Source organism: Hyperolius riggenbachi, chromosome 8 (assembly GCF_040937935.1).
Source record: "Hyperolius riggenbachi isolate aHypRig1 chromosome 8, aHypRig1.pri, whole genome shotgun sequence".
NCBI lineage: Eukaryota > Metazoa > Chordata > Amphibia > Anura > Hyperoliidae > Hyperolius > Hyperolius riggenbachi.
Window position 1 is genome coordinate 149,409,671 of NC_090653.1, and position 11,886 is coordinate 149,421,556.

Below are 11,886 nucleotides of genomic sequence, written 5' to 3' on the forward strand. Positions count from 1 at the left end.
CTGCCCTAATGGGTGGAGGTACAAGAAAGAGCCAAACGCACTCTTCTGGCACACCACCCTATATCAAAGAAAGGGGGTGAGGTGTGCAGGACTTGTCTCCGGATACAACAGAGATTTAGGTATGTAGATCAAATGGAAGTCCGCACCGCCTCTTAGGGTAAATCCTATTTTATTATTAGTATCAAAAAAACAAACACATTAAAAAGAACCACTAGGCAAGACAGTCCGCTGTTTCGGGCTCCTGCCCATCTTCATGTTGCCAGGTTCAACAGGATTTACCCTAAGAGGCGGTGCGGACTTCCTAATGGGTGGAGGTAGGGATGCAAAATGCAAAAGTTCATGCATAAATACTGTTCCACTTGAAGAGGAGTCGGTTTTGGCCGATGCAACTGGCATTGTCCTGATGGTGCTGGTTGTATCAGGCGAAACCGAATAGTTATTACCTTGAACCTGCTCCTAGTCTCTATTACCCAGCTACTCCTTAGCAGATAAGTTCAAAGCCATCAGCCAGATTTTTGATCAACTTTCTTGTTGTTTAATTGTTTACTAACTGCCTATACAGTTTGAACTGTGGGACTGCATGTTGCATAGCAGATCAGCTCCTGCTGGATTTTATCTTCTAATCTGAATGCAAGTAGTGATTGATTGTTTGCTTACTTTATGAGGATTTATACTCCTCTCCAAGTGGAACCAGTGAAAAAGTGAACTCTCAAGACTCTCTGGAACAAAAAGTACAGTATTGTCTACAGTATTGAACAAATTGTGCAGTAGTGTCAGAAAGCTCTGTTTTAGTTGCAGGTCATGTATCCTCCTTCAGGATAATGATCCAAAACACACAGATGAACACACATTAGACTGTTGTATTATTATACAGTGTTCTCCCCAGAATTTTTTTCCAGCCGGTTGACATGAAACTGTACCCAGGTGTCATGAAAAATTAGCCAGGTGGGGCAAGACGAATGCACGGCAGACGCTTCTTGTGCAGCTCTGCTTACAGCATAGGAGGATGTGAGCCGATGACAGCCGGATGCTCACCAAAACTAGCCGGGTGGAGCACCTGGCTAAAAGAGCCTGGGGAGAACACCGTTATATATTATTAGTAGAAGTAGTAGTAGTATTTAGTATTTATATAACAACATCTTCTGAAGCGCTGTGCAGAGTAGTGTATATTGTCTTGTCACTTAAAGAGACACTGAAGCGGAAAAAAAATTATGATATTATGATTTGTATGTGTAGTACAGCTAAGAAATAAAACATTAAGATCAGATACATCAGTCTAATTGTTTCCAGTACAGGAAGAGTTGAGAAACTCCAGTTGTTATCTCTATGCAAACAAGCCATTAAGCTCTCCGACTAAGTTAGTCGTGGAGAGGGCTGTTATCTGACTTTTATTATCTCAACTGTAAGTGAACTGTTTACTTTTTCTCTGCTAGAGGAGAGGTCATTACTTCACAGACTGCTCTGAAAGAATCATTTTGAATGCTGAGTGTTGTGTAATCTGCACATATTATAGAATGATGCAATGTTAGAAAAAACACTATATACCTGAAAATAAAAGTATGAGAATATTTTCTTTGCTGCTAATCTTCTAGTAATTATTTATAGTACACAACCAATTCATTATATCATATATTTTTTTCGCTTCAGTGTCTCTTTAACTGTCCCTTGGAAGGACTCACAAATGTCCCTACCATAGTCATATATCTATGTATGTATTGTGTAGTGTATGTATCGTAGTCTAGGGGCAAGCCAATGACTTATCTGTATGTTTTTGGAATCTGGGAAGTAACCATAGTGATGGGGGACAAGAAGTACATCACTGGGATTCATGACCTCCCCATCGTATTTGTGTCAATACGCGCAGGGGCACCACACCGCTCCCACCAACAAATTTTACATTTCTGCGTTGCCCATTGACTTCCATGTGTTCCATCACTGCTGTGTTGCCACGGAAGTGCAACGGTAGCTCGCTGTCAGATGCTTCCGATGCAATGCGGTATTTGCACTAGGCCCCATAGGACTTTCATTGCTGTTGTTACCCTGCGTACAAAAAAGGTAAGGCAATGGAAAGTGTGTGGCTAAGTGTAAAAGGGGCCTCAAGGCTTGGTGCCAATGACTTTAGTCCCCTTCAAGTTGCTGTAGAGAGAATTGTGGGTTTTTCTTTTCTTGTAAAAGGGTACCCACAATTTTATCAGCATCTGTATAATATCACCTGGTCTTGTGTATTTCTCAGTGAATATATTTTTTTGCATTTGAAGTTCTGCTATTGTTTTCGTGAGCTTATATATTTATATATAATTATTTTCTTTCTTTGTGTAGCTATCCAGCTGAGCGAGAGCGGTAGTGATTCTGATATTGAGACAGGAGGAATTAGGCCCAAACAACCACATATGATGCAGGAAAATACCAGAATGGGGATGGGGATGGACAATGATGAAAGTATGATGTCTTATGGGGAAGGCATGGAAACATCACAAGGTCTGGAGGACAGCAATATAAGGTAAATTCCCTTTTCCACTCTTTATTAAATGTTGTTTATAATTTCCCTCTGCTACCAGACACCATTTTGGGTAACGTGGGCCTATACATACTTTAATTACTTGAGCATATCCTACAAAAAAATTCAAACTTCATTGCAATACATGAAAATTAATCCAGAAACTCCATGCAATGTGGGGTATTTAGGCAGTAGGCGTACAATACCCATCCTGGTATTGTGAGCCTGTTGCCTAATTACCCCACACTGTATGGAGTTTCTAGATGAAATTGAATGCATTAAAGTAAGCCTGTAGAGGTCAATAGCTGTTTAGCAGTGCCTGCATTTCATTGGCCTGTTTTTAAGCTCTATACGTTTGTGTTAGAAATGAAGCCAACAATACTTAATTTGCGGCCAGTGGGGAGAGGCCTGCAAATCTTCCTTTTTAACATGTCTCCACTTTGCTCTAAGAAGGCAGCACTGTGCTTTGCAGTGCATTTAGCGGAGGGCGTTAAGTTACTGAGATCTTGCACCACCAGGTTCTTCTGCAGAGGACTAAAATAAACTTAACAGAGTATCCTGTTGAACACAGTTTCCCGCAATACTCTTACTACTTTTCACTTTAATTGGAGGAAGAACTGTATTGGATCTTCCCCAACCACCAGTAGAGAAAAATTCTAATCATGGCCCATAAATCATCCATTTCCTCCAAAGTAGAAGAAGCAGATCATAAAATCACATAGTCAATTTAGCTTGGGTCCTCTTAGCCAGGCACTGAAAATATTTGAATGACCAAAATGGAAGATTTTCTACTCTTTACATAACACTCACAAAGCAATACTGGAACGTGGTGAAGTTGATTAGAATTCAGGGAATTCCAGGTATACAAAACAATAGCTATTACCACCCTGAAATCTCCCTCTCCCCCACTACCTAGGGAGTGAGGTGGACCATTGAGCATCCTCTCCACCCCATGATATAGATAGAGCCACTGTATGTGCACTGTAATTTTCACTCCATACGATGCACCTAGGTTTAGAGGGGGGAAAACCAGAAAAAAAAATGAAACCAGGCGTGTCTTAAAGAGAACCCGAGGTGGGATTTACTTATGCTAGTGGGGCACAGAGGCTGGTTGTGCACACTAACACCAGCCTCTGTTGCCCCATGGTGTGCCTCCAAGACCCCTCTGCGCGCCGCTATACCCCCCGCAGTGCTGGCGACACGCAGCGTGTCGCCAGCACAATGTTTACCTCTCGCCTGTCTGTTAGTGCCGCTCCCCCGCCTCCTCCGTATCGGCGCTACCCGCCCACGCCCCTTCCCTCCCGCTGATTGGAGGGAAGTGACGCGGGCGGGTGGCGCCGATACGGAGGAGGCGGGGGAGCGGCGCTAACAGACAGGCGAGAGGTAAACATTGTGCTGCCGACACGCTGCGTGTCGCCAGCACTGCGGGGGATATAGCGGTGCGCAGGGGGGTCTTGGAGGCACACCATGGGGCAACAGAGGCTGGTGTTAGTGTGCACAACCAGCCTCTGTGCCCCACTAGCATAAGTAAATCCCACCTCTGGTTCTCTTTAAGCTTTGCAGAGTATGGCGGCAGTGGAGCACACTCTCAAGTGTCTTCATGACATGCTTCTTCCTATCTGAAACTTATCTCTTCATCCTTGATGGCATCCGTTCCGTGACCTGGCAGTGCTGCCATACATGGGGGGTGGGGGGATCTTGTGGAGCAAGAAATATGGTACATCATTATTGTCCATGGACATGCTCCATGGCTTCTACTACTTTTTCTCCTCACCCAATAAATCAACCCATCTGGTACAAACCCAATTACCACCCTCTGTAATGGCTACTGTGGATATTACCCTTACCTTGTTTGTTTTTGTTTTGTTTCAGTGTTTCTTTTTAAATAAAGAATAAACCGTAAAAAAAAAAAGTTATGGGAATATTTTTGATCAGAGCCTTATTTTCAAATAAGTAACCACCCTTTAACAGTTTAACTAAACTTAATTCAGGACACCAGTTGTGTGGTATATGTTATTTTTTCATGATAAATAGCATGTATAATGTGTTTTTGCTTTTATTGCTGATTATTTGCTGATCATCATTATTTGTTACTTTGTAGCTATGGAAGTTATGAAGGACCAGATCCAAAATCAAACACTAGAGACACCAGCTACAGCAGTATTGGAGCTTATGTATTGTCGGAGGAGGAGGAGGATGAAGAAGAGGAACGTCATGGTCCCAATGTGCTTCGACATGTACAGTTATCAGAAGATGAAGACAGTGAGGATTTTACATCAATTCATGGAGACAGTGACTTGGACTCTGACAATTAGTGGTGTAAAGAAATGTTTCTGACCACTTTCCATTAAGTCAGATGTGTTTGAGTTCTTGAAAATGTGTACGCCTTGTCATACACAGATATATAATGTAATTGTTTAATACATTTAAACATCAAGTTGCATCATAAACTAACCATTCAAAGGTCGTAAAACATATTTTATTTCAGACTTTAGTCAGTACCTGTCCATGCTGGCTATCTATGTCCTGCCTGGAAGATCTTGTTGCCATTCCTGCTTTACCAGTGTAATATTCTGACCTACAATGTTTAATGAAACACAACTAAGCACAAAACTGAACAAGTCAAATTCTGAAAGCATTCATTTTAATTAGTCTAAATTATAGATATTACCTTTGGAACTCAACTATTCGAACAGAAAAATAGTTTAGTTTAGCTTGCTGCAGCTGTGTGCCTGTTCATACAAATCCATATCTACTGCCTATTATTTCCTGTGAGCTGAGATGAGGTCTTAAAAATGCTCACACCTGCTTCCTGTACACTACAAAGTTCCACCTCCTCGTGTTGACAGGTTTTATATGGTAATGCTGGTATTCTGGGTAACACAGTGCTCTTCCTACTTTCTATGTCACCTATGTTAACACTGATTGAACCACATCCCAGCTGAATCCAAAGAGGCAAAAAAATTATACTGTACTGTAGTACTACGCATTTGTGGCCCTCAAAATGGGTATCTGTTCTGTCCACCGCCTTGCTTCTTTACTGTTATATTCACTTATCTTGATTGCTATTAGAACTTGCGTTGTTCAGTTTGAAGATTTCTGTTGGGCTTGATATGATATGTAGCATGTTGAGATACATGTGTGTACACATAAGTGGAGTTATTCTCCCTGATAACTAATTAGAGGTCATAAAACTAGTGTGTGACTGTGCAAACACTGCTGACAGCAGGAGACAGATTAGAGAGTTCCCTGGGTCATTACAAGCTAAAAAGTAGGAATGAATGGCAGTAAGGTTTTGAAACCTAGACATTTAACCCCTAAAATTAATATTAGAAGATGGGACTTCTACAAAATCCTAATTAGGTTTATTCTGTTGAAACACTTGTTCATCTCTTCTGTTTATTTTTATGTTAAGTGTGAGCAGTAGAGATGGTCAAAGAGATGGTAATAATTAGGAGTTAATGCAAACTATGTGCATTTTATGCAATTAGAATTTGAAATAATCCAAATCAGTAGCAACTGATTTTGATTGGTCCATTTTCAAGCTGTTTACATTTTCATGAAATTTGCATCAGCTCAGAACTGTTAGCATCCACAGTAGATCTCTAGTGAGCAGCTGATCATCTGGTGTGTTTACCGGTTGGCAGCTGTTAAGCTCTTTTGCCATTTGAGTTCCCTTGTTGCGCACGATTATTCTACTGGGGCTCACATGTATCACTGTCCTTTCAAATAAGCAGTGGTTTGTGATAGCATTTCACATTTTGAGTGGAACATGCTTTGTTTTTTAAGTGTATTGGAGCGGTTCTGTATCAGAAGTATGCTTCCTACTACAGCCTTTGCAATGTAAATATCTGCTTGCCTTTGCCAAGAATTTGTGAACAATGAAATAAACGTCTATATGTTTGTATTCATGGTGTTTAAAGTTTTTTTTTCTTAAATGCCACTTCATAACTCAGTTTGGCCATACACTCATCGATTTTCTCATTCGATTCCTTGCAGACTAATTTTATCTGCTAGGAATTGATTCACCAAAGCGTCCGATCAATTTTGACTAAAGGATGATCTATAGTATCGATTGGACTGGATGGAAAATTTAAAACGGGGGCGGGGCATGAGCATTGGCAGATCGATGGCCCATAGCTTTGTACTGCATTGAACAGTGCAACTCTGCAGTTCAATCGATTTTCAATAGAGTCCCTGCTGGAATCTGTTGGAAATTGATGTGCAGTGTATGCTAGGAATGGATTCCTTCTGAATCGTTTTGGAACATTGAGTGGAAATCTATAGGTGTATGGCCAGCTTTATTTATTTATTTTAAGAAATCAATTGTCTTGATAGTCATCCTGATTAAGTCCCTTTGCAAAATGACTTTAGGCTGACCATACACTTGTAAATGTGTGGGAAACAATTGAAATCTACCTTATTTCAATAATTTTCCTGTTCTACAGTCTTGCACCAATAGATATTACACTAATTTTAGAAGAAACCCTGTGTAACATAAATTGAACATCAGCAGCCTACAGGTCACTTTGAACTGTTGAAAAGTGTTGTTTAAGACACTGTCACTTGACCTGAGGAAGCGGGCCAAGACCCGCAAAACATGTTGTCTTTTAACTGCTTCCAGGATCCTTGGGAAGCATATCTACACCCTTGAAATCTTCACTGGCAGATCATGGGTGTAGATATGCATCTGTTTACTTGTTCTGCTGCATGCCTCCATTGCCGCCCTGCCGATCCATGATTGATGAATGGGAACCTGTTGTCCAAACCGATCAAAGTGCCTGTTATGAATGACTGCTGGCATCAGTGAAATGCTTGTGGTTATTCATAAAACACACATGCATAACACTTCCTGTGTACTGTTCACAGTACTTAGGATTAAGTGTGGGGACATCTAGTGGTCAAAAATTATAAATATACCAAATATGTTTACAATACAGTAAAAAATAAATCCCTTATTAGTTATTAACCCCATAATAAACATTTGTAAAAAAAAAAAAAAAGTTACCGCATTTAAAAAACAAAAACAAAACATAAATAGTTACCTTAAAGACTACCAATCTCCGTACCTGCCAATACAGTAGTTGCCTTAGCTGTAACTTTCTCGTGGGTATTCATTCACATTGATTTTATTCTATGTAATGTGACTTTAAAGAGAACCTGAACTGAAAATAAAAAGTCAAAATAACCATACACAGGCCATGCTTACCTCCTGTGTAGTCTACTCCTCAATCTCTTTCTGCTCTCCTGCATCCCATTTGTCCACTGTGATCAATTCTCCGTCCTCCATTTTAAAAATGGCCATTTCCCCATAACAGCTTCCTGGTCAGCACACTGTTAAACTGTAATATCACCCACTTGAGCCATAGGGAAACATGGACATTACCTTGCACATTCAGTTGTAACTGACAGCTGTTGATATATAACTGACAGCAACTGGTATATTTCAGTTCTGACAAAATATTGTCAGAACTGGAAGTGATCACTTTAAGAAGAAAATGGAGACCGGTGGTTTTACAACCTGGGACTAAATTGACACAACGCTGACTGTGAGCAGGACTTATTAAGGTGGTTATGCTGGAGGCTTTGATCACATAACTGGCAGCCCAAGCCAATTTAAATTGACCTATGCATGTGAAATTAGTTACCAGTTACTGGAACTGTTGATTCACCTGAGGTTGGACAGATGTCAGGCTGTCATTGAGTGGGTTACCCAAGGCAGAGAAATTATTACCAACACTGTCCTTCCAAAGTATAACCTATTGTGGAACCTTTTCTCAAAAGTTGTGCAAGCCATCAGTTAAACATAACATATAAGCAGTGGAACTGTCATGGAAAGTTATGATACTGATTGATTGTACATGTGTGGCTGGAGATACAAATTGTTGAGTGTTTGAGATCGGTCTAACACACACCATAGGAGACAGTGTTCTCTGTAGGATTAAGTGCCCCTGGGGATTGTTAACAACCAATTTTCTAATTCTGAATTGTGCAATAAATAAACTTTACTTTAAAGTTGCTGGCTTTATGTTTTTGAAATATACAGTATGCCTTCATTAGAAGTTACCATTGCAAGCACTGAGGTGGTTTTCTCCTTTATGGTCCCTTTTTAATGCAACAACACTAATAAATGTCCACACCTGTTACTTTGTACCTTGTAGCAAAAGCTTTAAGGATGTCCTGGTTAATTATTAATTGCAAATAACTGCAACAGAATATACAGCTCTGGAAAAAAAATGAGTACTGCAAAAATGATCAGTTTCTTAGGCTTTATCTACTGTAGGTGCAAGTATTGAACTGAACAACCTGCCTTACTTTTTAAAGAGACTCCGTAACAAAAATTACATCCTGTTTTTCATCATCCTACAAGCTCAAAAAGCTATTCTAATGTGTTCTGGCTAACTGCAGCATGTTCTACTATCACAGTCTCTGTAATAAATCAATGTATCTTTCCCCTGTCAGACTTGTCGGCCTGTGTGGAAGGCTGCCAAGTTCTTCAGTGTTGTGGTTCTGCTATGAACTCCCCTCTATGCACACTGCCTGTGTATTATTTAGGATTAGAGCAGCTTCTCTCTTCTCTCTTATCTTTTACAAGCTGGATAAATCATCCTCTGAGCTGGCTGGGCTTTCACATACTGAAGAATTACAGACAAGGGCAAAGCTGTTTGCAGGAAGAAAAGAGCAGCCTGAAACTTCAGTGCATGAGAACTGCAGGGGTAAAGAAACGCACAAATGATCTCTTGAGATTCAAAAGGAAGGCTGTATACAGCCTGCTTGTGTATGGATGTATTTTCTATGTGTGGACATACTGTACATCAACCTACTTCCTGTTTTGGTGGCCATTTTGTTTGTTTATAAACAAACTTTTTAAAACAGTTTTTAACCACTTTTAATGCGGCGAGGAGCGGCGAAATTGTGTCAGAGGGTAATAGGAGATGTCCCCTAATGCACTGGTATGTTTACTTTTGTGCGATTTTAACAATACAGATTCTCTTTAAGAACTGCTGACAAGATTTCTAATTTCCAAGTAAAAATATATTTTTTACAGCATACTTTTAAAGGAAATGAGAGTATATCAAAATAAGAGAAATTATGCAGTGTTCTGGAGGTTGGGCTGGCCAAGACAGACTCTTGATTTGATGATATTTCACATCCAGACCTTGGTTCCACTGACTGTGTGGCAAAGAGCATTGTCCTGCTGGAAACACCAATTCTCTAACTTGGGGAACATATAAGTAGTCTTAGAAAAGCAAATGTTTTTCTAGGATAAACTTGTGTGTGGTTCAGATCATGATTGGTTAGTCAATTTGGAGGGCGAAGTGTCTGTAGAAAAGATAGACACCTAATAATAATAATACTTATAAAATGGAGGATGCTATTCAAGATCGGCCTACTAACATTTAAATCACTAATCGGCCGCCGGATCGACCCGTGTATTTCTGGCATTAGGACTGGAAAAATTGCTCCAGGCAATAGCTTTATCAGCTGGTGCCTAGAGGCACCAGCAAAACTGATAAATAATACTGTTTTGTAATAAAGTAAACCTGAGATGGTTAATAGTGGTGTATTTATACTTACCTGGGGCTTACTCCAGCCCCATGAGGTGCTAGGTCTCCCATGCTGTCCTCCCAGGCAGATCCCTTCCCTTGTAATCTAGCCGGTCACGCTCTTCTGCACATGTGCAGTTTGGCTACATGCCCCCTGTCGTGCAGCCGAACATGCAGAACCCTCCCAGGTGCGGGAGCGTGATGGAGGCGCATGCGTGGCCGGAGTGAGCATGCGCAGAAGAACATGACTGGCCAGATTCCCGGCAGTGATAATGAGAGAATGGAGCGAATGGCAGCGGAGCCCGAAGTAAGTATAAATACAACACTATTGACCATCTCAGGTAAACTTTAAGTGTAAAAGGAGTACCTTTAGGGCCCTTAAAGAGACTCTGTAACAAAAATGTCATCCTGTTTTCTACCATCCTACAAGTTCCTAAACCTATTATAATGTGCTCTGGCTTACTGCAGCACTTTCTACTATCACAGTGTAATGATCCGCCCAGCTGGATGCACTGGCAGACAGCTGTTTGACCATTCCCCTAGTCTGTGGGCTGCAGGTCTCTGCAAGAGAGACCTGTTTTTCCATTACAAGTTTCTGGTCTGTTCTGCTGCTGGGGAATTTGCATACACTCGTTATGCAAATCTCCTACCTGCCTCCTTTGATGACTGGCAGTATAAAGAGCTATGTTTCCCAGAGTCCTTTGCTGGTCATAAAAGTTAGTTCCTGTGTAACACTAGCCTGGAGTGTCAGCCTTGCTCTTTGTTGAAGATTAGCCTAGAGTAATTCCTGGAACTGCACTGGGCAGTTTCCCTAGTGCAGTTAGGATTGCATATCTGTTTTGTTTGTCTGTTGCGATTGTCCTGTCCCAGCGGTGGTCGACAGGAAGTCGTTCTGATCTTTGTTCTTGGAGTATAGCTGGAGCAGCGGTTGCTACCAGCTATCTTATCTGTTCTGTCTTGCCAGGATCGCACTCGCCTTGCGCTAGTGCTGTGGATCCGTCTGTTCTCCATCTCTCTTGCTATACTTGGATCGCACTAGCTTCTTGCGCTAGTGCTGTGGATCCTTCTGCTCTGTCTTCCTGGATCGCACTAGCTTCTTGCGCTAGTGCTGTGGATCCTTCTGCTCTGTCTTCCTAGATCGCACTAGCCTCTTGCACTAGTGCTGTGGATCCTATCTCTCGCTTGTTCCTGTTTTCGTGTATCTGTCTTGTCTGCTACGAACGCTTGCTGGAGGCTCGGTGAGGTAACCGGTAAGCAAGTGCTCGCGTCCTCTGTTTTATGTTTGTCTGTCCGTGGTTAGTTAGGCGTGCTTGTCTCTGTGTTGCTTAACACGCGGAGACCGCGCATAAACGCGTGCACTGTTGCGAACGAGTGCGGTGTTCGCGTTTAGCTAGCGTTTGTTATTTTCCTTGTCTCCTTATTGTATGATTTGCTGTGCCTTTGCTACTCTCGTGCTCTGCCTTGCTGTAGCCTTGTCACCTCTGGCAATCGCCTCTCTCGCGATTGCGTTCCTGTTTCATATCTGCTGTTGTGTGTGTACCGTCGCGGGTGGGCGACTAGTTTGGTGCACACACATACAATCTGTCCCTGTGCTCTTTCTCTTTCAGGGCTATCTTGCCCTGCGTTTCTTCCCTTCGTGCAATTCCTGTCTGGCGTGTGTGGTAGGGCAGAGGGTCCGTTCCTCTGCACTCCACAGCTCCATCTGTCGACAGGAATTTCCCTCTACAGGTGCATTGCACCTTTTGCTGGGTTCCCGCAAATTACACGCTTGTGGAGGATTTCCGCAGTGTCAGCGCACGTCTTGTGCGCTGATCACGGAGAGAATTCTACAATCGTTACACA

At 41.7% G+C, this 11,886-nt stretch overlaps 1 protein-coding gene across 1 annotated transcript in view; it reads left to right on the top strand.

Moving 5' to 3' along the window:
* LOC137527115 (transcription initiation factor TFIID subunit 1-like) overlaps positions 1 to 6,404 on the top strand; it is an 86,857-nt gene extending 80,453 nt beyond the window's left edge. Inside the window, exons 39-40 of the mRNA XM_068247519.1 lie at positions 2,320 to 2,500; positions 4,599 to 6,404. Coding sequence (XP_068103620.1) covers positions 2,320 to 2,500; positions 4,599 to 4,812 — 395 coding nt within the window. The 3' untranslated portion in view covers positions 4,813 to 6,404. The remainder of the gene's footprint in view (positions 1 to 2,319; positions 2,501 to 4,598) is intronic.
* Positions 6,405 to 11,886: the final 5,482 nt, after the last annotated feature.